This window comes from Haemorhous mexicanus, chromosome 4 (genome assembly GCF_027477595.1).
Source record: "Haemorhous mexicanus isolate bHaeMex1 chromosome 4, bHaeMex1.pri, whole genome shotgun sequence".
Classification (NCBI taxonomy): domain Eukaryota; kingdom Metazoa; phylum Chordata; class Aves; order Passeriformes; family Fringillidae; genus Haemorhous; species Haemorhous mexicanus.
In genome coordinates this window covers 32,359,368-32,387,270 of record NC_082344.1, presented here as the reverse complement: position 1 = coordinate 32,387,270, position 27,903 = coordinate 32,359,368, and the positions used below count along the sequence as shown (strand labels likewise).

The 27,903-nt window shown below is 41.8% G+C and overlaps 1 protein-coding gene across 9 annotated transcripts in view; it reads right to left on the bottom strand.

Moving 5' to 3' along the window:
• EPHA5 (EPH receptor A5) overlaps nucleotides 1-27,903 on the bottom strand; it is a 193,025-nt gene that overhangs the window by 46,840 nt on the left and 118,282 nt on the right. For all 9 annotated transcript variants that reach the window (XM_059844327.1, XM_059844331.1, XM_059844328.1 and 6 more), the window contains 2 exons: nucleotides 4,307-4,431; nucleotides 1,337-1,496 (listed from right to left, as the gene is read on the bottom strand). In XM_059844327.1, coding sequence (XP_059700310.1) covers nucleotides 1,337-1,496; nucleotides 4,307-4,431 — 285 coding nt within the window. The remainder of the gene's footprint in view (nucleotides 1-1,336; nucleotides 1,497-4,306; nucleotides 4,432-27,903) is intronic.

The window sequence follows — 27,903 nt, the reverse complement described above, 5'->3', positions numbered from 1 at the left end:
ATATTTCATGTGTTACTCATTAAGACCAGAGCACTATTACTCAAAAAACTCTAAGCTAGAAACTTTCCAAGTGAGAAAATAATAATACACAGAATAATTTTTTTGGCACAACACGATTTGGTTGCTACTTATAGAGCACAATTAATGGTTAATACTATAAGAAATACATCAAATAGACTGTCCTTACAGCATTAATGTTTGCATTGTGATGCAATTTTGACTGTATTAGCTTAATCACTGGCTCCACAGCTACATTTGCACATGCATAATGACTCCTTGAAAATCTATTATGACTTCAAAGGCAGCATGCACTGAAAAGACAACTCAGCATCTTCTTCTCAAAGATGATGAATTTTAAATAAACAGGAGTAATAGTAATCAAAGTATTTATGAATTTAAATTTCCAAGGAAAACACAGTAAACAGTTCCTTTCCCACAGGAATGATCAGAGTATTTCCACAATAAAATTCCTCTTCCATGCACACAGTATAAAAATTAATAAATGACAGCTGTACAAACTAATAGAGAGAAGAGGTATTTTCTGGTGGAAAAAATTGTACTTGACACCTTGGCAAAATTCTGTGTTTGGGACAAGAAGAATTTCCCCACAGCTGTGCCTAAACACAGAAGAAAGAGCAGCTGAGCCTCTGTGTGCCTGAGGAGTTCACCCTGCCACAGAATCTGTTCCAGAATCCAGCCCTGGATAAGATTCATTAAAAAAAAAAAAAAAAAAAAAAAAAAAAAGTTAAAGAAAATTAAAAAACCCACGAATGTAACAGGCCAAGAAGAAGCCCTGCACCTGCAGTGCATATTTTTTACCATTTCTGATTACAAGTCAACCTCCTTTTCTTGAGGCTGTGACCTTGGCAGCCAACAGAAACAATCTTTTAACTTGACAGGAACTTTCCCCCAAAAATACAAAAGACTCTAACACTGGATCAACCTGTGCCCTTGCAGAGAGGCACCATTTCAGGGTTTCCCCCCCCAGATAGAGATATTTAAGAGAGCTCAGCATCCTCTGCAGCCTGCCTTTAAGGAGCAGGTCCCGTCCCCTCTGTCCCTCCTGAGAGAACGACTCTCTTACACCAGGCTCCTGTAAATACAGGGTTTTTCTAAGCATGGAAAGCCAAGAATCTCTGAAGCCTGAAGATCTCCTGCCCCACCATGAGGAAGCAAAGGACAGATCTGCCAAGTGCAGAGTCACGATGCGCCTGACGTTTCCAAACTCAAGGGATGAAGCAATCAGAGGAAGCGCTCTGCGCAGATGTATGGATCCCTGACATGTCTCAGGGCAGCCTTGCAGGGACAGGGGCTGGCAGTAATGAAAAGCACTTACACACTGGGCTGGTTTCGAACTCGAACCTGCGGCTGAAGCCCCCGTAGCCGGCAGCTGTCCGCGCTCGGATCTGGAAGACGTACGCTGAGCCCGGCTTCAAGCCATCCGCCGTAATCGCCGTCTCTTTGGACTTGATGATGGTGTAGCTCGTCTCCTGGTCCTTTTCCCAACACCCCCCCAAAAACCACAAAGTTCAAACACACACAGAGTGGCTCTCAGAGAAGACAGACTCTAAACAACCTCAGAGAAACGCGACAAAAGATGACTGAAGGATGCATTTTTGAGGATTTCTTCCTCAAAACCCCCTCCCTCTCTGAAGGTCCTTCCTGCAAGAGAAACTGTGAGATCTGATTTTCTCTTTTATAATCAGTGATTCTGGGAGGCACACAACCGGCATCTGCAGTAGAAGCAGCTTTCCCCTGCTTGGGATGTACGTGGCCTGGGGCAATGGAAAGGTTTATCATACAAAGATCAATCCCAAGGCACAGGGAAGATAAAACAAGTTCCATTGCCTTGAAAAAGGATTTTGATTTACACCAAAACGGCTTCCCGGTAGTGTAAGTAGGCCTAAAAGAGAATAATGTATTACACACTATACAACTTTATGCCTGCATTTCTAGAACCACTAATTAGACCTTGGGAAGAGAATAATAAACCAAAACTCCAGGAAAATACCTAATTTTTGCATTGTTCTTCTGAAGCAATGAACTTGAAGAAAAATTGCTGAAATAAATCTTCATCTACATCAGTTTCTAATGTGAAACAGTTCCAGTTCTTTGATTAAAATTTTGTTGAAATGCTAAGTAATTACTCTTAGAATTATTTACTGTAACACATAATCTAGACAAGAGCTCATAAATTCAAGTCTACAAATATGGAGACTGCTTTTTATTCACCATATCCTCTCAGGTCCAAATTATTATAAGTTAAACCAGAGTTTTTAGTAGTTCCTTACCATGATTTCTGGATAGCTCTTAGAATCTGAGCTCTTTTTTTTTTTTTTTTTTTTAATTTAATGGCAAACTTCCCTTTGACAGCATTATGCCTGGCTAAGGTGCTAGGAATTTCTTAAATGTAAGATAACAAAATTTCTCAATTGACACCTGTTTTGGAGAAATGTGTACACACATACATACATACATACATACATATATATATGTGTGTATGTGTGCGCCCTTTTTTTCTTATTAAGGAGTGATCCCTCTTACAGGAATGCAATCCGACAAAACTCCGTTTTCCCAAACATTTAATATAAATGTTCTTGTCCCTTGGAAATGAATGTGAACTTACCCTTATGAAGGACTGAAAACTGAGAGAATATAAATTATAGTAGCAACAAAGGAAAAGGATTAAGGACAATATCCCCAGCCTATCTCAACTACTGGTTAAAAAGCAGTAAGTGAATATTAGGTCACATCTTTGCCTGTATGTCAGCCAATTAACTTTTCAATACACTGTTGGCTTCTGCAAACACTTGGACTCTTGAGCTTTTCTATGGAAAATACAAAGCCTCACTCTCAGACTGAAGAAAACAAATCAAGACAGCACAAACTTGGACTGGCTGGAACTACCTCTCCACAAAGGACCCACTCTTGAAGAACTATTTGCTGAAGCTACTTGAGACTAGTTCTGGACTACAAATGCAACATTTTAAGTCCCCTCTCCCGCCAATTTGTTTGAAAAAAAACTAAGGAAAATGAAGAAATACACAGGGTTTTTTCACTTTAATTATTTGCTTTACCATTTTTTTTTGGTTTCTAAAAGCTGTTCTTCCCAAGCCATTCCATGGTTAGGATTCAATGTACCCCAAGAGTCATTCAAACAAATTAATAAGATAATTAGTAATGGATTATTTCCAGCAACAAAACAACGTGATTCCTGCTGCATACCTTAATCTTCAGCCCTGTTTAAGTCATTCATATATCTATTTCACAATCTCCCTCATCTGCAAAAATAATGTTGATTTTATTTTGGTGGAGAAGATTTATGAAATTCTTTCCCCTGTTTGCATGGACTGTTTGAGCAGGTCCTTCCCATGGTCAGAAAAAGAAGACAGAAGGAGTAAGGATCTAATCCTGGTCCATGTTGAGTAACTTCACCTGGATCACAGATAGAGCTAATAGAATGTCTTCCTTAAAACAGAAATTCAATGCCCCTTAAAAAGTGAATTGTGACTCAATTTCATTATTTTCCTCTTGTTTTCATGTAGAAAGCCTGGATGTTTCTGAGGAAAAAAGAGCACCTTACAATTCCAGCTAAGGCAAAAAAAAAAAAACCGCTTTTCAGTCAAATCCCGAAAACCCGATTTTTGGAAATCTAAGACTTCTAGAGATTTGATGCCATGTCACTCAAAATACCCTACTTTGAGAAAGTGCATGTGTAACCATTTTCATGAAAAAAACATTAATTTTGCAGGAAGATAACAAGTCACCATTTGAAATGAGGACTAGGAGGGGCAAGTTTTGTGGGGAGACTGCTTCCCTTTAAACTGAGGCAAAGAGCTGGAAAACCCAGGCAGGTTTTTAAGTCAAGATGCCCTTCTTCATAACAGAGCACATGCAGTCTCTCTCCACAACCCCCTTCTCCTCTCCTTTCACAGTGGATGGAAAATCAAGTGAGAAATTGAAAGACCAAAGGCAAAGTATTTTGCCTGATGTTTCTGGGAGGAGACAGATGCTCAGTCCCCAACCCCTTCTATTTTTAACAAATAAGCAGGCTCTATCTTAATGTGATAAGGCTGGAGAGGAATCTGACACGCAGATTTAATGTATTTGTTCAAGAGAAGTGGCACACTAATGGAAAACAACACCCTCATTTCAAGTCTTCCTAATCATTTACTGCAAAATCAATCTGACATTGATTTATGCATAAAATCTCTCAATTCCCTTCCATGACTCAAATAATAATAACTAAAAGAAGAAAACAATAAAGAGAAGGTACTTGGGAAGCTCAGCAATCAGTCCATCACACCTTTTCAAAATATTTGATTTCGTATTCCAGGATGATGCCATTGGGTCGATCTGGCTCCTGCCAGGAAAGGGAGATGCTATTTTTAGTTATCTTCCCTTTTTTCACAGTACTGACTGGAGAAGGTGCTGCAAGACAGGAGAAAAACAGAACAGACAAAAACCATGGTTAGCAAGATGGTCTGCTTCAGCCAAACTCATCAGTGCATGCTCAAACACAAGGCAATCCTTAGCTACTGCAGAGCAGTGGGGTCTGTTTTCACCTTGGTGGTATTTGCCCATTTTTAACAACTGGACTTGCACAGATTGGTGGTAGCAGGATCACCAAGACAAATTAATAACATGAACTACTATCACAGCTTACACATCAAGCCTGTCTTTTCAAGCAATTTTCAAACACATCAACCCCACACCTTCTCTTTTCAAATGTGTCAGGAGTCTACATTATCAGACTTACATATTGATTATGCTTTGCTTTCTTTTGCCTGCTTTCCAGGCATATATTTTTCAGAAGACCTTAGATTACATGGGCTCCTTAACTATTTTTTGGATTTTAAGCAGTTAAATCCTAGGCATCTTTCAGCCCCTTCCTTTCAGAAGCAAGGAATATTACAACGTTTATAATTCAATTGCTCTCCATAAATATCACTGGGGTGTTGCAGGCTCACATAGTGATGCTAATTCCTTGCAAATGGCAAAAGATTTTAATGGCAATCACAGTTTGGAAGTTCTCAGTGTGCTTGGGGAAGCCACAGCATGAGAGCAGCCATACAAGCTCTGCTCATTATTTTAAGATGCAGCCCTGAAAGGTTATCTGCCCTTTGCAGCACACGTATGCATCAGAAACAGGCTTGATCCTTTGTATTCAGTCCAATGTCTGCAGAGACTTTTTAAGTTGGTTGCTGCCTCCCTGGCCAGCTCTCCAGCAGGAGTTGCTGTGGGCAATGCAACCCTAACACCCCAGGTGTTTCATGCCAGTGATTGGGAAGCAACACTCGGTGAAGAGAAAAGGGGATGGAAGAAACTCACGGTCTCCCAATCACAGGGCCAAGAGCAGCTTCTCCAGAGATGAAAACAGGCCATGCCTGGATGAGGGACTTTAACTCACCCTCCTGCAAGGATGACAGGGGCCTGAGGAAACCCATGGCAAAGACTTTTGTGGCCATATGGGGAACAGTATGGAAAGAGCAGCAGCAAACAACCACATTTCATCTTCCAAAATGTATTTGGAACTATAGAAAACATTTCTTCTATGTGCAGGACTAGCTAATTATCTTAGCACTATAAAAAAACCCCAACCTATAAAGTAAAATAAAGACAACAAATACAGTAATTTTTCCAGGTCTGATTTTAAACCAAAAAGTAAGGGAAGAGCTCCAGACAATTATTCTCGGACTGAAGGCTAGCAGCAAAACTTCTGTTATAGCAAGCTGCCACATCTCAGTCTTGCTTCAGCCCTGTTTTTTTCCACTCCTGTTTACTTTCCCTGCTTGGCTCTTGAAGGATGCCGAAAGGTGCTGGCTATTTCCACACTGTTTTCTGCTGGAGAGCTGACATCAAGCTGTACAGACAGTGTTTGCTTTTCAACTGTGCATCCACCCCTGTGCTCACAACTGCTCCGCTGAGCCAGTAAAAACCACCTTGATTTGAACCATGACCACGTTATTTATGCAGGCACTGTATGGTGATCACCAACTATTTTTCATCTGCAAAAGTCACCTTACCCCTCCCTGACTGACATCCTCTACAAGGTTTTGGGCTATGTGAAGGCAAATAATGACCTAAATACAAACTGCTAATCTGGAAAAGGAATTTCTGTTACTCAGCCCAGGTGCCTAAATATGCACTGTGCGTACACGTGCACAGCAAACTGAGTTGTGCATCTGAGATACAAGATCTGTGAACATGTGTACAGTCAGATATATTAGCTCAGAGAAGACAGAGAGAGTAGGGAGCTCCATCAAAACAGAATGAAGCTTTTTCTGATGCAAGGGAGCTACACTGGATAACAAGCCTTGCTGTGTGGTGATGGTGCCAAGTAAAAGGAGATGGTACAATCCTCGTTAAAGAGATGATACTGACCACTTATCATAAGCCACTCAGATGCTACCATGTACAGGGAGGAGCCACCAAAATACTCAAAAAAAGGGACCTGTGCCCTCTGGGACTGATCTCCAATGCCCCCAAATCCCTGCAATGCCTATCTCATGCTTACAGAGCTGGCAGCAGAGGTCTGGCAGGATAGAGAACATCAGTGCTGAGCATTAAACCATTTTAAACCCCTATTAGCAAAAGTAAACTTGAGAAGAGCAGTGAGGGGAGACCTCAGTTCTCCCTGGTATTGAATGCCTCTCAGGAAGGTGAAAATCATGCTACTCCCAGGATCAAAATCACCTGATAAAATAGCGGATTTTTCATCCACTTTATTGAGGTTTCCTGAAGTGTTTATTTATAGGACTGAGGCTCACAGGTGCTTTACAGCCAAGAAAACAATGTTAGTGCTCCCAAACTCTGCTGCAAAGCCTTTCCCTAGGAGATTCAGGGTAGTTTAGCTCTCCTTTTATGTGCACCTGCACAGTACAAGACAAAATGCACCACCAGCCAACCCAAGCACCCCCATCAAACTTCCTACCCCCTAAATCAGAGGATTCCCTTTAAAAAATGTGTGCAAAAAGCTTGACTAGTGAACAGCTTCGTGGACTTAAATCTCTGGGTGTGCAAGTCTCTAAAATGTTCAATTGTGGCTCACAAAATGCTCTGCTCTACCGGGAAACGGATGGAAGATAAGAAAATGAGTAACCTGACTCTCGAAGTAAATTAGAAGAGGAGTAACCGTATCCTTTTTGAATCTCCTTCAAAAGAAGTGTTAAAGTGTAACCGTGAGATAAAGTCCAATTAAGTAAATTCAATAAATCCCAGCGGTGCTGGCATGCTACAGCAACCACTCTGCATCCTCAATGCACAGAGATTACGATGCTCTGAAGTGAAGGAAGGAAGGTATAAGTATTTTAGAGTTTTCTTTGTCAAACAAAATGTAATTCAATCCAGGCAAGTGGACAAAGTCTGCAATCATTCCATCTTAAAAGCCTGCAACTGGATACTGTGCTATATGATCTCAGAAAAATAAAAGGATTACTTAAGACTTGCTTTTCAAAGGTCACTGCTTCTGCAAGGGCAGCATCCTCTTAATAGAAAGAAGTCAAACCACAGAGCCCTTCCATTTGGAGCACAACATGCAAAAAAATAAATTCACGTGAGAGTCAAGATATACAAAGCTGTAATGTCCCATGTTTCTTGTGTAAGCAGACAGAAGTCTTGTTCAAATCCCTGCCTTGACACAACAAGAGGTGGGTGTACATTGTGAATTGTTCATGTTCTGCACCTATGCATTAATTTCTCAGCCACACTGTCAAGATCAAAGAGGGATATTACATCATTTATGTTTATGTTTGCCATTTATGAAAACAGCCATGCATGTGAAGCATGTGATGAAAGCAAACAGAAGATGTAACAAGGTGTGAAATTGCCAATGTACATTTTTGCTTTCCTGAGACAAAAAAATTAATCAAGAAGCAAAGAAAAGCATAGAAAACTGATTCTTCTTCTTTTTTTTTGGTTTTTTTCTTTTTTTTTTTGTTCTGTTTCTAACATTTCTTAAGAAGAGTAAGGGAACATACCAGATAAATAAATAAAAGTTTCTGCAGAAGACACATCATTAGTCACATCTGAATAACTACAGGAAATTATTTCATAAGGAACAGACTTTTTAGGACATTTGTTCCTCTGCAAACTTTGATAATGACATTAGCACTGAATTAGACATCAAGGCACCAAAGGCCATATTTACAACATACTGTGCTGTGTCCCACTAATATCTAACATACAGTAATGCTTAGTGGAATAAAATGCTAATTATAGTTCAAGAGAATCCAATGTTATCAGGTGAACAACCGCTGTACCAAGACAAAACAAATAATCCAGTTTCTACTTTTCATGCTCTCTCCAGGCCAATTACTTTTGCCGTGGCATTTTTCACTCTGGCAGAAACAACAGCTAATGGCTCCCCATCTTACTCAGTCCCAAAGCCATAACCTTTATCTGTTATTATATAACCAAACAGTTATGTTATAATTAATGCACTTAATAAAATCAGGTAAAATTGAAGAAAATAAAACCTGTATTAGAAGAGTAACCACAAGACAAGTAACTCTGGTTTCATTTCAAAAGCCTGGTATATTGTAATTTTTCACTCAGTTTCTAGTTTCTTTCTCAGGCCTTTGGTGACTTCAGCATTTGAAGCATGACTTGCCTTATTCACCAAGTCACACTAAAGGCATTGTGAAATTGCAGATGGCTTCAAGCAGTAGATTAATTGAAAAAAATATAGGTAAGCTAGTTAAAATAGAAACACTCAAAGGGGAAGGGGGAAAAAATACTTTCACTGTATTATCTCTGCATTTCCACATAGGAACTTTTAGGGCAACTTAACACCCAGTGGCTCTCTTAAGGGCACTTTTACTGTTAATATTACACCTGGGTCAGAACCCAGAATTTAACTTATAACTTGTCTTTCATGCTGCAATTTCTCATATCCCAAAGTACACTCAAGTTTTTCTGATAATGGATTTCAAAACTCTTTGTCCCTTGAGAACAAAGAGTTGCAAACCATGCCTGGCTAGTTAGGCAAACAGGCTGGCCCCCAAGTTTGCAGGTGCTTGCAAGTGTTTTTGAAAACTGAGTCCAGGTCCTTGTACTAAGTAGCATTAAATGCTATTTCTATTCTATTCTATCCTATCTGAGATCTTTCGTAGGACTTCAATCCTGAACAGGCCCTAAATAAGGCAGAGGTAAATTTTAGCCTCAGGATTAGATTAAATCCGAACACCTTGCCAAGTAGGAGCCAAACCCTAAAACATCATTCATATATGGAGATAATTTTATTTTGAATGATTTTTCAAAGCATCTCTGTGTAGATGTGGACTTCATGTTAGTCCTTTTCACGCATCAAATATCAAAATGAGAACACAATCTTCAAACTGCTTTGGCAATGGATTATAATATTTCTTCAGAACCTCTACGTTCCAAGATGAGCCCCTGAGGTGCCAGGTCTTAGATCTCTTTGCAGGCTGAATGGACATTCTGAATGCCTCTGAAACCTGAGATGCCCTGACCTGCACCTTGAAACAAAACAGGTCACACGAGAGAGGAACCCAAATGAAGCACTCCATGGCCCTGACAGAAGGCAGGGCCCCATTTCTGTAATATGAATCCATGACTAACCCAAGCAACGAGATCTACCTCATTTGAAAAGGGGTACTCTTTCAGGTGGCTCCCATCCTGGATCCTCTAAGATGCAACACAGCTCCTTAAGCTTGACACCAGGACATGACTTGACACCCAAGCTGGTCATGGCCAAGGTGCTCCCAAGACCTTGCTGTCTCCCAGCTGGACAGAAGGTTGGGTTCATGAAAAGTGAAACCCCAGTTGGTGCCTAATTGTGTTGAAGAGCCTGTTCTTTCTTTGACAAAACTTTCCTCAGAGAACTTCTCTCTAGGCTTCTAATCCTTGGACCTAAGACACCAGAAAAATCCCTTTGCTAAAGGCAAAGAGAGCAGTGGGGATGCTGTGGTTTTGTGGACACTATGAACCCAATGCTTTTAATTACCAGCACTCCCACTACAGAGAAGTGCTCTTGTGTTGGTAAACACAAACCAGGAAAAACACTTTCAATTCATACTCACATTAGAGAAAAAACAGAAGTAATCTGCATGCAATTTGCATGAGCACAGGGATGATGGCCCTTCTCTTACTTCTGATCTCTGCTAACAGCTCAGGAGATCTGTGTGGCTGTGCTCCAATGTGGTCTAAGGCCTCAAGATTTACTGTGCCCCAATACTCAGCGTTCTTGCAGTAATTGAAGTGTGTTTAGGGGAAGGATAGCTGTGTGCACACTACATTCAATAATTCAAGGCTTTCTTTTTCTCTGAGTATCTCCTAAAGGAGCTTGCAAGAGAATCAGCAAAGAGAGAAAACAGGAAACCACAGCAACAAGCTAACATCAACTGACCCACCTGTAAGGACCTACTGCTGCTTATGGTAAATCTTTAGATGAACACTCGATATTTTGCTACTCCCGTAAAATGGTTTTCAAAGAACAAATAGCAACAAATGCCTTGCTGCATGTGAAAAAATCACTACTGAAATCCTTCCTGCAATAATCTGTGTTATAAAAATGTGTCTGTAAAACATTCTTTGTTACTAAGACCAAGTACTGATTATTGACACATAAATTATGAAAACAAATCCATAGCTTGAAATGTTTGAATGCAGTCTTTTTTCCTCTTAATCAAAATATGTTGTGAATTGTGAAACAGCAAGACTCAACACATATTCCTCGAAGGACAGTGGATGCAACCAGTGAAAGCTTTGCCATTCACAAAGTATTTTACTGTTACAGACTCCTTCTAAGACTCACCTACCTAAGTGCCTACTTTTGTGGAGGCAAGCCAGGAAGGTGTAGCAACGTCTCACCTCTGGCACTCCTCTCTCTTTCCAAAATTCACTGCTTACACCAAAAGCAAGCAAATAATTTCTACAAAATCTACCATAAGGAAGTTACTTTGTTTCAGGGCTATCATATATTAAAACTGCAACAGGATTACAAACAGAGCCTAAAGACACCACAAAATCTAGGCACTAAACTACAGAGTCTTTGGGGTAAGACTGCCTTGTCATTCCTCATGTGCACATCACCCATACAGAACAGAGCCAGAATATTTAATGATACCTATCATATATCACTGCCATCACAAAGAAACACATAACCTTTGGCAAGGCTCTTAAAAGCACATGGTTTCAAAAAATAAATTGGATTCTTGCCATTTGCCTTCTGTTTACAGAGTTGCACAGACACGCTCTCGGCTCCTGCCAATCATGGGTGAGAGACACGAACTCTTAAAGAATGGAAGCTGCCTGCAGATCCACAAAACTTGCAAGCACGTGGCCTGAGGAAAACATGACCAGATAACACAACAGAAAATTGTGTAATATTGAGCACACTCATCTCAAAGGAGGGGAAGTATTACCTCCAGCTTGTTCATCAACAAACACATTGAAGTCCTTAGCAGGAATATTGCTATACAACAGTTTTAAGGAATTTTAAGGACTCTGTATAATGAAGGCTACAAAGAGCACCATGATCTGTAACAACAATCAAGGTAATTTTTTTCTATTGAAACCCGGAGGCTTGCAAACACTCACCTGTATTTTGCAGGGTGCAAAGTACCCTTCATACAGATATAGGCTGTTTAGGAAAAATAATTCAAGAAATTGGCCTGACAAGACTGGCCCTGACCACAGCTCATTGTTTAAGAAACTTTTTTTTAATTGCCAGGCCTAACATACATTCATTTGTATTTACATCAGCATCAGCCCTGTGTCCTGCACAGCCATCTCCTATTAAGCTTCAATTTTCTGTGATCCTCAGAAGGGAGACGGAGACATTAGGGCATCACAGATTGCCTGGGCTCAGGAAAAAGAGGCATCCCTGATATCCCTAGCAGGTACTTGCACTCAAGGCCAATGTGTACCTGAGACAAATGTGTATGAGACAAATATTTGTTGGAGCAGGGAAGAGAACATGAAGAAATATCTTCCTATAGGGTGCAGATCCACAGGAAATTCCAATACTTGATTTTGTTTTTGTAGCGCCTCTGAAAATCAAGATAGTAAGTTTTTCTGAAAGCTGGAGAACAGATTGTGGTTAAGACCAGAGCCAGATTTCTTCACACCACAGAAAAGCTGTAATTTCCCTATTTCCATTAGTGGTTTAGTTGTGAAGCCTAAGAATAAATACTACTGACTTACAAGACTCTCATAAATTCATTCCTAGCAAGGTGATAAGGACTTTAGCTCTGATCCATCAAAGCATTTTTGGAAAACGCTTAATTTTAAGTGCATGAGTGCTACCACTACTGTCAGCATTTTGCTGGATCGTAGCCACAGGGCTCAGCATTTTGCTGTAGAATTCTCATTATTGAGTACATTTATCAGACTAGCTTCTACCACACTTACCAAGGAGTGCCTTCCCTATCTTTAGTAACCTAATATCTGATTTGCATTTAAGCAAAAACTTCCTTTTAAAAACCACATGCCATTAAGAACAAAACAAAGCCAAACCACAGCTACTGAATTAAATACAAAATGTGCAGGTTCCTGCTCCCTACCATCTCACCTTCTTTATTCCTAAATTGGCTCTTTTTTTTTGTACAAGACTTGCTGCGCCCTTTTTCTAGCTGTTATCAAACTCTAAACCCAGCAAATTCATGGACCATTTTTAAACTGTGTGGGAAATTTCCTTCTCTGCCAAGCCTGCCACTCTGTATGATACAGCAATCAGTCTTGCTGATGAATTCTAACATAAAGCCAAATTACTAAACACTCCAGTGAAATTAGGAGCAGCCAAATTAATTCCTTATGTTTCCACTTGAAGAACAGCTACTGAAGAAGTGCATCAGGTCAGAGTGAAGAATAGGCAAAGTCCTTAATTCCCACTGTAGCTTGTTTTGGATTTCCTGTGGTATTTGGTCCCTCTGAATACCACCTGTGGCATTTGGTTCCTCTTATCTCACCTCTCATTCAGAAATGGGAGAAAAGCATGAGCCCACCACTGGTCACAGGACCCTGAGCTGGTCACAGCTTTGCAGAACCACAATCCAGACCTATTCCATCTGTGAGTTCCCCAGAGAAGACCGGAAGGCTTGAAATAAAATTCTTAAAAACAAATAAAAATATATCAAACAGGTAATACTAGATCAAACCCCTATATCAGTAAGACCTCAGTGGTTGAAATGGAAAGGTTTATGTACCTGTGATTATATAAAACCCTTGGTTTGAGACTGACAGTGGCTTTTCTGGATCAGAGCAAATGCTGCTAGGCTTCTACTGCTTTTAAGGGAAATGGAAGACAAATAAAAAAAATCTAACAGATCTCATTGTTGCTGCCAGCTGGGATATCTTGCCCAGTCTTTTGGCATTTAAGTGTGACCACGGGCACTGTTAGTCCTAAAATCTCAGGTTCTAAACATTGAGATGAAGCTAGCTGCCAAAGTCAGCACAAATCCAAGTTTTATTACAGGTGCTTGGGAAAACTCCTCTTCATACTGTCAAGTGAAATTTGTGTACCTTCAGCTTCCTAAGGCTTTTCCTCCACACCTTTACAGTGTGAAACATGGGAGCATGCAATGCCCCTTTGGAAGGAAGGAAGAAGATGCAGCTTCACAGATGGTCTGAGTTGGAAGAGACCTTAAAGATCACCTAGCTCAAAGCCTAATGCCATGGGCAGGGTCACTTTCCAATAGACCAGGTTACCTAGAGCCTCATCCAGCCTCGAACACTTCTAGGGAGGTTGCAACCACAACTTCTCTGGGCAGCTGCTGCCAGTGCCTCAACACCCTCATGATAAAAATTTTTCCCTATATCTAGTCTGAACCTACCTTCTCATAGTCCCAAGGCATTACTCCTTGTCCTGTCCTTACAGACCCCTGTAAAAGTAACTCTCCAGCTTTCTTGTAGGCCCCCTTTGGGTCCTGGATGGTGCTGTAAAGTCTTCCCAGAGGTTTTGTCTCGCTGGCTCTGACATCAGACTGGTAGGAATGGGATGAGCTGACTGTGACCTCCCTGGGCACCCTCCCACACAGACTGTCTCACCATGCCCTGTTTCCCCTCCTGGTCACTCGCAGCTCTCCCTGGGGCTGCTCTTTTTGGCAGTGGCTGCTCCTGGCCCCACCGACTCATCAGCCATTCCTGTACAAGCTGTGGGCTTCTGGTGGCTCTTGGCACTCCTCGGGGGTGTCCTTGGCTTAGCAAACCTTCCTGTACATCTTGATGTCCTGCTCTGCTGCGGAATGCACCTTGTCTGTGCTGTTTGCTTTGGCCAGTCCTCGACACATGGCTTCCCAGCAGGTGAAATGATTTATCAGGTCCTTCTCCCTTTGGGGAGAAGGTGGAAGCACTTGAGGGAGCTCCAGACCATGCCCCATTCTGGATGTCAGGAAAAACACAGTGTATTTTTATGGAATCCAAGAGGAAACTGGAGAAAAACCACAAGTTAAAAAAGCTGTGAACAGAGACTGTTCTGTCCTGGGGAAAAGGAGACTGAAAGAGAATATGAGTCTCCAAATAAATAAAAGGCTGCTGTCTCTGGAGCAAGACAAGCATAGTATTAAATTTAGGAACAGCTTTCTAAGGACAAAAATAATGAAGCACAGGAAAAATATCACCCAGTGAACCTGTGGCCTCAGTGAAGGTTTTAAAGCAGGTTAGATGAGCACATCCTGAGATCCTTCCAGACACAAGGCTCTACACAGACACCTGGCTATCACAAGGTAAGTGATAAAAATATAAAGGATCTTGAAAGGTAGAGACCCAAGAGACATATATGTAGTGCCATTTACTAGCTGGCTTGTTTGTGCCAGGAGACATGACAGAAAAATCTAAATTACTGAAAATGGCCAGTCACACAAAAGGATGGCACTGGGATAAAAGCATCAGACCAGAGGAAACAATACTCTGCTTTCTGACTCTGCCAGAGACTCCTAGTATGACCATGGGCAAGTTACTTCATCTTTTTGTGCTGTTATTTGTGCAATGAGGATAATGATAATTCCTTCATCTGTACAGACTTGAGGGGCAGGAACTAACTATTCAGGTGCTGCCAGCACAATCTTTGCTTTGGCCTGCAGGCACTGCTGTAAGGCAAATAAAGAAAAGAAGGAATACCTGCAAGCATTACTCCTGACAGCTGGTTTCCTCTATTTAAATCACAAGCAACCTGGTGATGTCATACTGAGCTCAAACACAGAGCAAGACCCCTATGTCAGTGACAAAGGGGAAAATTGTGGGGAAATTTGTGGCAAAGGCTTGTTTTCATAATTTTATAACTATCTCCAACTTCTGTTTCCAAGTGGAAGCACTAGTTCTCTGCCTAAAGACAAGCACTGTGCAAAATTGCTTTGCTGAGGGAAAACTGCAGAGTTCACGACTGAGCAACACAAGCTCAGGATGAACATCAACCTTTAGAATGGGATAAATGCAGCTGCATATGAAAAGCATGGCTTTTGACTCTCCCACCCTGCAGAGGCATCACTTTTCTGCAGGAAGCAAATACAGACTCTTCTGACAAAAAACAGCAGGCTTTTTCAGTCCAGTTAGTTTCTGAAGGTGTTGATAAGGATTTAGAGACAAACTCAAGAATATGCCAGAATGTTTCTAACATGAAAACCCAATTTAGGAACTGTACAGGAACTCTCCAGTCCAATTTTTCCCTTTAATGCTGACAGGATATGTCCTAAGCCCTTGTCTACTTAACTGGATCACCACAGGCTGTGGAGGTCAGGGCAATGCAATGGTACCAGGAGAACAGCCTGAACATCTGAGGGTGGGCTTGCCAACCAGAAGCTAATGGTCCCAGCAGAGATCCTGGCTGTTTTATATGGTAGCTGCACATGCACTCTCTAATGTATCCCGAGGCTTTGGTGACACCGTCTCATTCAGCATTTCCATGACTTTGTAGAAAGGTGGAGGAAAGACAAGACTGCATCCAGATTCCTCTCTGGGTTCACAACCACTCTAACAGGATTTGGTTTTGGTAAGTTCTCCTTATACTGCTCACTCACTTCCCCTCAGCTTTGTGACTGCTGCAAGAGAAAAGGGCATTTTACCATCAGTCACTGTGGGTTCCTCCTTCTGAGGGGTTTCTTGTCTCTCCTCCAACTTGGACCAGGGAATGACTTGGAGAGATGTAAGGAAGTGCCCTAGTCCTTCCAACTTTCTCATCTGCATCTTTATTCAGTGTGAGGACTAGACCACCAAAAGACTTACTGAGAATTAAAATACATGTATGTATGTCTCCATAGATGCAATACATAAAACACTTGCCTGTTTGGTAGTACCCTACACATTTGTGACTCTCCTTTGACCAACCTTCACACTGCAAGTGCTCATTGCATCGAGTGGCTGGCTGAAATTGTGCCTTGAAGACATCTGAAAGTAGTCCAAACAGCAGATGACAGGATGGCATGGATACCAGAGCTCACTGCACCAACACCAGCTGCTCACAGGCATTTGCCTGTCTCATTCACAGGACTGTGATGACGTTAGCTGCCACTTGCTCTTGGAAAAAAGCAGCTTCCAGCACCATTGAGAATTACCCACCCAGTACAGAAGGGAGCTCATGAAAGTTTTCCTTCAGACAATGCCTTGGGTCGTCTGCAGGGGTATCGTCTCAAGATCAGACATGTACAACAGTTTGCTTGGGTTCAGGGCTCAGGCTGCTGAGATTGAAGAGACAGAAATCAAACCATACGGGTTCCCCACTATTCTGCTCCCCAGATTGTTGCCTATTAGCATGGCTCTCTCTCCCTAAATGTTCCCTGCATAAATGTGAGATTATACCAATAAGTGGCATTAAAAACGTGAATGATGAATGCTATGCATCAGGCAGGATGATTAAATAACTATGTGTAGATTCTGGGGCATATTAGCTTCTCTGCCTTCTGACATGATAATTGATCATTCCTAATCTATAGCAGAAACAAAACAGAAATTACCTCCTCTCAAACAATTCAGCTTCTATTCTCCTTTGTTCATTCCCCCAGTCCCTCCCTCACACAAGGGGGAAGCCCATTAACTACTCTAACTGTTTTTAATTCAGAGGTATTGAAAATGGGATCCTAGCAATGCGCGTAATTGATCCCATTTCACAGGACTGCCTTCCAAGGAGCAGCAAAGGTGAAGCATTCACATTATCAAGGTCACTGCAGTGAATGCAAGAATAACAAAGACTTGGATTTGCATCAGGATTCAATTACAGTGAAGTATACAAATGTTGCTAGACTGCCCCCCCTCCAAAATGAGAAGTACTCTAAGAGAGCTAGACACAGCTAAGCAGAATTAATAAAAAGAACAACATTTAAAATGTTTTTGTTAAAACCCTGTACAAATACAGAGGACTCAAACAGAATGTGTTTTATGTTCATTTAACTTGAATTTGTAAATTTATAGGCAGCAGGTAAAGCAAGATAATTTTAAATCAATATAACTAGATCTTAAGGCCAAAAGAGATCATTTTAGCCCTCCCACAAAACACCACTGACTTTTCATCTTCCTTTAAATCAATAACAATTCACTCCTGAGGGCAGATTACCAAACTTCACCACGCAGTGACTTGCTGTTCCATTGTGACACTCAGTTAAAAGAATAAAACATTTTAAGAGATAACTGAACTTTGTTCTAGAAATTAGTACTGAAGAAAAAAATTTGTTTTAAAAACCAGTCAATACAGCAGTTACTGTCTGAGAGCATGAAAAACAAAAGAGAAAAGGACACTTTTAAATATAGATATACACAAATGCACACTTCCATAAGCCACACAGAAAAAAAAAAAAAAAATCAAGAGCTTGAAGAAAGGATGTATGATTCACATATAGTTTTTAAAGCTGAATGTCCCTTGACGACTGCCAGTAAATTTCCAAGCAATTTGGCAACATTTATCAGTTCATAAAAATTACAAAAAAGCCCAATTTTACAAGGCCTGCAGATACTGAACTATCACATCTGATCAGTGGGAACTGCCCACATGCATTTTTATGCTCTATAGCCCTGCAGTGTACAGAATTCAGCTCTGTAGATGACCCTCCTGTGGGCCTGTTTCTATCAGTGAAGAATGCATCTGAGGAAAGAATAAATTTTGCTCAGTGTTATCATCCACTTGAACTATCACATAGCTAAGAAAACAGAAAAAAAAAAATTTCCATCCAGTCATTCAACTGCCAAGCAACTGCTTGCAGAGACTGCTTACTTTGTGTGGCATTCAATCACTTCATCAACTGTACTCTAACCAAAACTACTCAAGCCGTTAATGCCAGTCTAACTTCTTGTGCATCACTCTGATAAGAACTTCATATTACTTACTTCCTTCTGCAGCTAAATGGAAGGAATGCAGACCACACAGGCACACCTTACCTTGTACCTCCAGAAAGACACTGCTATCATCCTTGCAGTTTCCAGTGGCTGGTTAGTATGGTATCTGCTGCATAAATATGGACCACAGGTTCCCTCAGGATCACCAGGATGCTGCTCATTTTAAAGATGCTTGAGCTAGCTGCATTCTCTTTTGTTTATTCTAAGACTATGGCCTTTAAAGTCTGGATGTGACATTTAAAAGGCCCAGTAAATGCCACATCCACTCTCAACCATGAACCTTGTCTAACACAGAAGTGTATTATGATCTCCGTGATCTAATTCTTGAGATAATCTCTTTACTAACAAGACCCAGGATGGCCACTATGATAAAGCTCTGGGAACTAAAAAAATATCTCAGTCAGTGACCCAATAATAAATCTGATGTTCTGCTTCATCTTTTCCTCAGTAAGGCATGTCAAATCATATACTCTACAACTATAAACTGAATGACCTGGGCAAAAGGATTTTCAGAATGTGGGGAAGACTCTGCATTGATAAAACAACAAAAATCAGAATAATGGCACTTTCATGCACAAGATAATCTTGCTTCCTCAATACCCTGGGGAAAAATATTATGTTTGGATCCAAAATTTCTAGAGCCCAAACAGAAACACAAGAGCAGCTGTGAAGACATCCAGAGAAAAAAGTGTGGTGATCAAACCTACCTGAGACATCAGGCCCTTCCTTGCATTTATCTACTCACCGACTTCATCAAAAGCAGCTTCCACAAAGCAAGACAAGAATTTGATCCACTATGGGAAGGCAAAATAAAATACATCCCTCCAAGTACTGAATTAGCCAAAGAAATGAATATAACAGAAGACCACTTGGACCTATGGTCAGCTGCAGGTTAACACAGAGAAAATCTGCCCTTCCATTTTGGAAGAGATCCTATTTATGGTCTTGTACTTCAGTCCTTCATCAGGAAGGACTCAGATGTACACCAGGATTCAATCCCTAACCCTGTATTCCTGTGTAGAGCCTTAAATAGCAGTCAAGAACCATGGGGACTAAAGGAAGGACACAATAAATATGCTACATTTATGTCTCCACCTTGAATCCAGCAAAGCATAGTGCCACTAGACCCTGGTGACTTTTGGTCTCTTCCTGGCCCTGCTTATGAACTGATGGGTGACCTTGGGAAAAATCACTTCACTCTCTTTTGCAGCCTACAAATGCAAGTGCAGGAGGGACACTCCTGCTGCTCACCAAGCACTACGAGGCTTGCAGTTAGCATCTTCTACTGCAGCATGTACACTCTCATCTTTGGGGGCAGCCTTAAGCCTGTGGTTGAAACAATCTCTCCCCTGAGATATTTTTTGCCCATTCCTTCCCAAACATTTAATTCAAAAGCCCCAAGTGATGAGTTTCTAGCTATGATCTTTTACTGAAAATCATCTTCAAGTTGTTCCTATCTTATTCCTAGACACGACTTCCAGGCTTGCTTCTTTTTGCAACATCCAGCTTCTGCCTAGACCTTCTTTGATGGGCTGACAAGGGAACATGTTTAATTCCCAAAAACCTGTTTTTTTTTCATTCAAGGTGGCAGAGCCCTGTGCCTGTGTCATGTATGTGGGGTTACTGCACAGGCCTTTGCTCAGGGGCTCCCAAGAATCAAGGTTTCTCTCCTCCAATGCTGGCATGCAGAACACAAAAGGAACACTCCTCCCTCCTGGACCTGACCACTTTATTTATTTATTAATGTGTATAAATAAAACAGGCAGAGGTGAATATTGCAGCCAGCAACAGGTAAACCTCTGGAAAAGCACAAATATCAGGAACCCACAATACTATTGCAGCAGGGCTATGGAAACCATCTGGTGCCTCTCCAAGTGTTCTCCAACACCTGATTTTACAACTGCTTGGATGATGGGAGCATCTCTGACAGGCTCTTAAGTCTCCTAAACTAGATTAATCTATATGCAGCATACAGCAAAGCTACAGATACTTCCTAATGGTCTGAAGTGCCAACTTCCATGATAAATATATGCATCCTATGTGCAATTATGCCTGTATCTTAACAGTGTTGAGATGGCTGCAAGATACTAATTACCAAATAAGAATTTGGCAATTATACTCCATCATACCTTCCTCCTGACACAGCTACTTTTAAATAAACAAGGATTTGTTTTCAGCATCACCAAAGAAAGAGGAGTTTTCTCCTTTGCTTTCTTCTAGCTTACCAAGTGTAATCATGGAATTAAAGGAGAGAAAAACATTTCCATTTCCTGAAGTACTGCCACTGCTTCACGGAAGCCATTTCACTGCTGTTTAAGAAACACTGTTAACCCTTTTAGAAATCAGGGGGAGGAACAATGTTACAAAAGCAATCTCACTAGACAACCCCCCCTATTCTCCAACCAGAATTTCAGTGTATGCCATGAACTGTCTGCAGACTTACCTTCACTTTAATTACCCATACCACAGGATCCAAAGTATTGCCTGTTTCTCTAACGCTGATGTTAGACAAAACCTCTTACCTGCACCATCTGTGGAGATACTGGCAAACAGCTTACATCACAAGTAAAGAGTACAGAGAAGCTTCTTTCTGAGGGAGGTAATGAGAGAATTGTGCCAATGCCACTCAGACATGGAGGCACTGTCCTTGCAGTGAAGTCAGTGTCAAAGTCCCTGGTTTACCACGGTACAGAGGGAATTAAGCCAGTGCTGAGCAATTGATATATCTCCCCTTTGATTGTTACCTTCTGACATAAAAATAAATGGGCATCATGGTCATCTGCATTAGAAGCTGTTTAGGTGAGATTACAGCAAGGATAATTCAAACCAGTCCAAACCATTCTATGACTCTAAATGTGAGAATCTGCAGCAATGTGAAAGGATGTGCTGATGACAGCAATATTTCAATATTTTCCCACTATACATGCAGCATGGAGACAAATATTGTGATCTGTTTCTGTCTGCTTCTTCTGGAGTGCCGTTTTATGACACAGTTAATGAATTATCAAAAAAAAAAAAAAAGAAAAAGGGAAAAGTAACAGCCCTGTATCACAGCAATTGCAAATGATCTTTGACTTCCATCTTGGAAGAGGAGTAACGGAGGCCTGTGTTTGACCCCTTTATATGCATTTTGCCTGTGATGGGGGGGGAGGTGGAAGGGAACTTGGAGTAAGCATCTAAAAATATAAGAGTGCAAATGATGCCATGATGTACGACTATCTTGTTTACCGTAATCCTTAGCCATAGATTTATCACCGTGCTCTTAAAACATGCTGTACATCTTTTCGTTCATCTTCTCACCCCTACTTTCCCTTCTAATTGGAACTCAGTCTGTAAAATGTAATTAAAGCTCTCATAAATACTGCCAGCAAATGCACCCTTTTTCATCCAAGCAACTACTAACATCTTGGAGGAGACCTCATCAACCTCTGCTAGAATACAGACTAATGTATCTTCTCACATATCCCTGCTAAGGATAGGGAAGTCAATCTTCCCACCTTCCACATAATTAAAGTCATCCACATTATGTACTTTTCCTTCACCACTCCCTCCCCTTCTCTGACACATGTATTATCCTGTCATCAGCTGCTTTCCTTTCATTTGATTTATTCTGTTTCTAATCACTGAGCAAAATCCAGTATTTTCAAGAAGACCTGGAGCAGTCCTAGGCATCTGCTCAGTACCAGGTTTCTTCTATTAGAAGACAGCACTTTCAACTCTCCTTTAAGAGGGATTATTTCCTGCAATCTAGAGAGTTTATTCATGCCTGGGAGTGGAAAAAAATACCCTTTTCCATTCACAGTAAATGACTGTGACATTAACAATGAAATTCAATGGTACTTCAAAGACTCCTATGGGCCCTAAAGGTTGTGCAAGGCAGCCTGGGGACTGAATAAAGCCCAGTTAACCCAACAGGTGGCTTCATTTGCTCTGTGAAAAATAGCTGCTGCTTCTCTTGGAGAGGAAAACACTCCTATACTCAGCCAAACGGCAGCTGTAAAATTGTCTGACTTGCGGCATCTCTAAAGTTTTCAAGCACCCTCATGGCAAAGGGAGAAGGCGGCTGCTGTGCGTGCCAAAGCTCCCCTGCTGCTAGGGCAAAAGTGCACAGAACCTCCATGGGCCACTGGCTCATGAGCCTTGTGCATGCCTTGTCTCCAGGATCATTACTACTATGAGGCAGAGTAGCTGCAGATGGAGACAGGGAGGCAGGAGACCTGATAGTTCCATACTCCTGATATTTGGATGTTCTCCCATCCAACCCCTGGCAAAGCCCCTTGGGCACCTGCTTGGGGCTCAGCCATGGGGACCAGGGAGCAGAGGGCTCTGTGACCCCAGAGGCTGACACAGCCCCGGGCTGGGAGGCAGCCACCTCAGCAGTCCCTGGCAGATGGGTTTGTGATCCAGGTTAAAAAGTTGAAGAAAAGCAGAGAGGAGCCCCTGAAATCTTTGCCAAAGTGCTCAAGTGGATAAACACAGCGCCAGTGTCTTTAGCAGTTTATTCCTGCTATCACTTGATTTTGTTAAGTGCTTTTTTTGGACCCTCATCAGTGAACAGCTGCCAAGCCACTCTAAATACTATTACTGTCAAAGGCCAAATAAAACTCAACTGTATTTACTGAACAGGTAGCAATTGCTCTCTTGCTAGATACCAAATCAAAACGATCAGGATTTTAGTTACATTTAATCGCCTGGGCACTGGAATTTGCAACAGCTTGGAATGGACACTGTCACATTATTAACAGCTCCCTTCCTAGAAGACAAAGCACAGTTCACAGAGCAGATGTATTGAAGGCAACACCTTGCACTCAGCTGGACTTGGATCAAAGATTGTCTCTCCTGACAGAAGGTGCAAAAGAGGAAAGGAGGAAATTTTCACTATTGCAAGCAATTAAGACTGGGAGCAAAGGGGCCCCCGTCACACATTTCCCCAAGCTATTCAGCACACTTTAGCTCACTAAATACTTTGGATAAATACACTGTTGTCTGACATTTCTACCTCTAACACTGCAGTGAAACTGAAACCTCAATAATACTGAAACCGATTCAGAAAAAGCAACCCCAAACCCAACAGCCCATCTCCAGTGGACTCTGGCCAGCCTCTTTTTTCTGCTCTTAAGTTAGTTTGGCAAACAGCTTAGGAAACATCTCCAATGCATCTTAGTGCTCCAGCCCTACGGGAAGAGTTCAGCAGGGGCAAGGAGCAGCAAGAAGAGTCCCAGTCCCGGTGTGTGTCCTCTAGCCTGTCACACCACACCTCCAGGCCTCAGTTCCCCCATCAATGAACCGGATGCCTGAAAAACCTCCCTGATGAAGGCAATGCACAAAGTTTTGGGCATCAAAATAGCAATTTACTGACATTAGGTATCCCTTCCAACGATGCTGTATCCATCAGGTCTGCACACAAGAAAGATGAGCCAACTTGCATTAATTTGCATAACTGCCCTCTACTTAACTTCCCAAATTTTGTCCTAAATGAAGAACAGGACACTTAATAAACTGAATTTAAAATAGTAGTTTTCATTCACTGACCAATATAAGAAGACAGAGGAAGAGTGTGAGGCCACAACAGATGCACAATTGTTACTAGAGCACAAACAATATTATCAACTAACTACTTTATGGGGGATTTGTTTTCCTTTATAGAGATGTTCTGCAGGGGGTGCAAATAGCACTTAAATCCCTCAGGGCTATTTGACTCTGGCAGAAGTCCCCCTTGAAGCTTCAGCCAACATATAGCAGAGGGTTTGGTGCAACACCTCTGTGGAAGGCACCGGGCATTTTGTCCTTCATGCACACCAAGCTTTGCTAGCTGCTGTCTGCAGTTTTGGAAAAGGTGGAGATAGATCTGTGCCCTCATGTGCATCCTTACCCAGTCATCCTTTAGTTCCTTTACATGTCCTTGCAGGGGTTGGGCTGCAGCTGGGACAGAGGGATGTACAATAAATTAAATAACCCAGTCATTTCTGCAGTGATAGTCTTCCAGTTTACTGAACTGGGTGAGAGCACCTCTCTGTGGAAACTGTCCTTGCATGGCCAGGTGTTTGAAGGCTCAGACCATAAGTCTCCAACAAGGACAGCAAACAATTTCATGCTCTTGATGCTACCCCTCAGGAGAACAAGGCAGAACCATGGAGCTTCATGGCTTAATGATCCAAGCAGGAGCCCACTGTGGGGAAGGCAGAGCTCTGGAGACGACAGGATAATGTGTAGTGCAGAGCAGCCCCCCTGTAATAAGCCACACTAATGCTGAACTGTGTGCAAGGAAACTCAGGAAACAGAGTAATTAACAATCTACTTGGCTGAGCAGCACTTTCTCTCCTTGGATTGAGGCAGACTGCAGAAAGTTAGAAAGAAGCTACAAAGAAATGGCACACAGGGTCCTGTAAACCCTTGCAAACCAAAGGAGGGAGGGCAAGCCCAGTTTTCTGCTTTTACCTGATTCAACTTTGCTTCCTTTTATCTCCTGTATGGGCAGAGAGCAAAGATGCCCAAGATTTGCACAGCAGGATAAAGAAGCATGGTGGGCAATTGTGCTGTGTATTCCTGGGAAGGCAGTAAGCAGTGCTAGTGCCCTCCCCTGGCATTTTCCACCTGATTCCCTAAATCTCCAAATTTTCTTTTGAGGCATTGTTCTCTCTCTGCAGAGCCCAGGGGCCAGATGCAAAAGGCTCCTTGTACCACTCTGCACACCCACCACCTCTGGCCAAAACCCACAGGGCAGATTTTGTCAAATGCATAGGAGAATTTGCTATTTTTTCCATCCATTTCCATGGAGAGCAGTGGTCTCTCCATGGCTTGCCAAAGCACTTAGAGGATCAGTCCTGCGTGGTTGGCCCCTCTGCACAAAGAGCAGTGGCTCACCCCAGTTTCCTGCACTGCAGCAGGAAAACCCTCACCCAGCACCACCACAGCCAGTGGGTGCTCCACATCGATTCGTACAGGGCCTTTTGATCAGAGCTTGTATTCTCAGAAACTGCCAAGCCCGAAAAAAGAGGAAAATAAATAAATAATAACACTTTCCTTCTGGTGATTTCTATTGTACTGATCCAACTGGAAATCCCATTAGTTACTTGCTTTTGATCAGGACTACTCCTCCAGGACCAGGAGATGCAGCAAGCATTCCATCACGCTGGCAAAAGAGCACATCTGAAGTGTGTTTTAATTAAAACCTTCCAGCTCTTGAGCTTTTTGTAGTATTTGCATGCAGCTGAACTTTGGCCCAGCTGCTGTGGAAGAAATATAATTTATTGCTGGGTTGTCTGTCACCTTAGTGCTACTCTAGGCTCTTCAGACAGAACTCTCCCCTCCCTGTCCCCAGAGTGGGGAAAGAAAGGGCAGTAATCTGGAAAAAAGTACTAGCCAGCCCTACCTACTTCTATTACATTGGCCCTTTGCAAGAAATACAAGTGTCAGAAGTAGCATTTTGGAAATCTTTCAAGGAATGAGCAAGGGATTTGCTGTCGAAATATATTGTAATAGCAACCACAACAGAAAACGTGGAAAAACATTCCAAGCCTCAATGAAACAACACCTCTCCAACGAGAAGCAATCCAGGGGAGAAAAGCATTTCAGCCTGATACTATGAAACACTAACTGGGAACCTGTAATTCATGCACATTGAGAGCTGGAGCTCAATTCTGATACAGCAAAATCCTTCCTGGGATACAGAAGCCAGCTGGCTGCGTGGGTGCAGACACCAGGCACAACAGCAACCAAGTGAAAAAAATCTGGCCACATCAACAAATAAATATTACAAACTGCTTAATAAAGAAGGGTTATGCTCATGGCAAAAGAAATCAGACAGAAGGAAAAAGGGACCAGAGAACTGCCGGGTGGCCTTGCAGCACAGAGAGCCACTCTCTTCAAATGTGGGCCCAGCTGGGCAGCAATTTGGCACAAGGACATGAAGAATGAGAGGCACCTGAAGTGTCTGAGCTTTACCAAGCTGTCACAGATACCCCCAGGGGTGGATAACCTCTGTGTTCTGTCCCGCACGTGTCCTGCATGTTCATGCACACACAAATGCACAGAATCACAGAACCACTAGGTTGGAAGAGACCTTCAAGATCATTGAGTCCAACCCATGCCCTAACACCTCAACTAAACCATGGCAACCTCAACGAAACCATGGCACACACGCTGCCATGTATGTACTTACACCCTCACACTCCTACAAATTCATTTTGTCAGCATGATGGGTGCATGGGAAAGGAGAAATGCCCTGTAAAGCTGCCATACCCTGAGCAGTGTTTCTATAGCCCAGCTCTTCAATGCACAACCACTGAAACACAAATGTCCAAACTCCTGTTTCCTCCACTGTTATATTTAACGTTGGAGGGAGATTACCATAAAGATCTTAGTTGGTTTGCTACTGCAGCCAGAGAACAAGTGGGTTGTTTTATTAAATGCCTGCAAGTCCACTGCTATTTCTCTAACAGCACTGAAAGTATTTTTACATTATTTTTTTGGCTATTTTGGAGTCCTGATGTCTTAAGAGTACTCTCCAAAGTATCATTTATGCAGACTGTTAAAAATGTAAAACTACTTTTAATGCTAAAATCAGAGAAATAACATAGGAGACAATGGAATTACCAGCTTGCAGACTGAGATTAAAGAGCTGAATGGGACTTTATCAGCAGAGAAATTCAAAAGCAACATTCATGGGGGAAAAAAAAAATCTATAAATTGATGTCATGTGGGCAGTGGAACATTTTCAGATGCTTTACTTTTGCTCTCTGCCAGGTACTGTGCTCAGCACAATACAGAGAGAACTCCCTGGCCTTGAAGAATGTGTTTTAAGGGGATTAGAATTAGATTAGTATAAGATTACTTGGCAAACCTTTAAAAATATGCCAGTAAAATAGGAAATAAGATTTCAAACCAGCTCTATCACTCTTGTAATGTAACATGAGTAATGCCCTGCAAAAACACAAGTTTCTTAAAGCTCTGACCTTGTGAAGTTCTTGCTACACCTGATCGCAGCATAGCCTGCTCTATGCTTTTTGGAAAAATGTCACTATTTGCTACTCATACACGTCTAAAAACCTGGTCTCAGATTGCCCAAGATTGCCCAGATTGCTACTTTACCCCAAGCCTGAGGTGATGTTGCTGCTGGGGATTCCAGTGGCTTGGGAGCAGAGTCAATCCTGCTGGTGGCAGCATCTCAAGCCAAGTATTTGGGCAGCTCTTTCTCCCTCACACCCATCTGCATGGCACCATGTGGGTGCAGGCCATGGATTCATTTTCCCCAGGTATAACCCAGGATTTACATTTGAACCTCATGCCTCACAAGGAGCACGCTTTGAAGAGGACTAATTGCTTTACCATAAAGATGTTTGTCTCACTGCCAACGAAAGATTGTAAAACCTGCACCCTTCTGCACTATACACAATGGTTGTCATCAGCTGAATCTCACCATGAGATCTTCAGCATCCTTCTTTTCCCCTTTTTCAGGAGGAGGGTGGATAGAGACAACTATTTCTTACTATTTTTATTTTCATCTATAAGTAAGATGTTTTAATTTCATGTCAAAATTGAAACCTCTCTCTGGAGATGCAGGAAAATGGTTTTTATTTATCCTTTAATGTCCTTATATATCAACCACAGGGTTGTCTCACA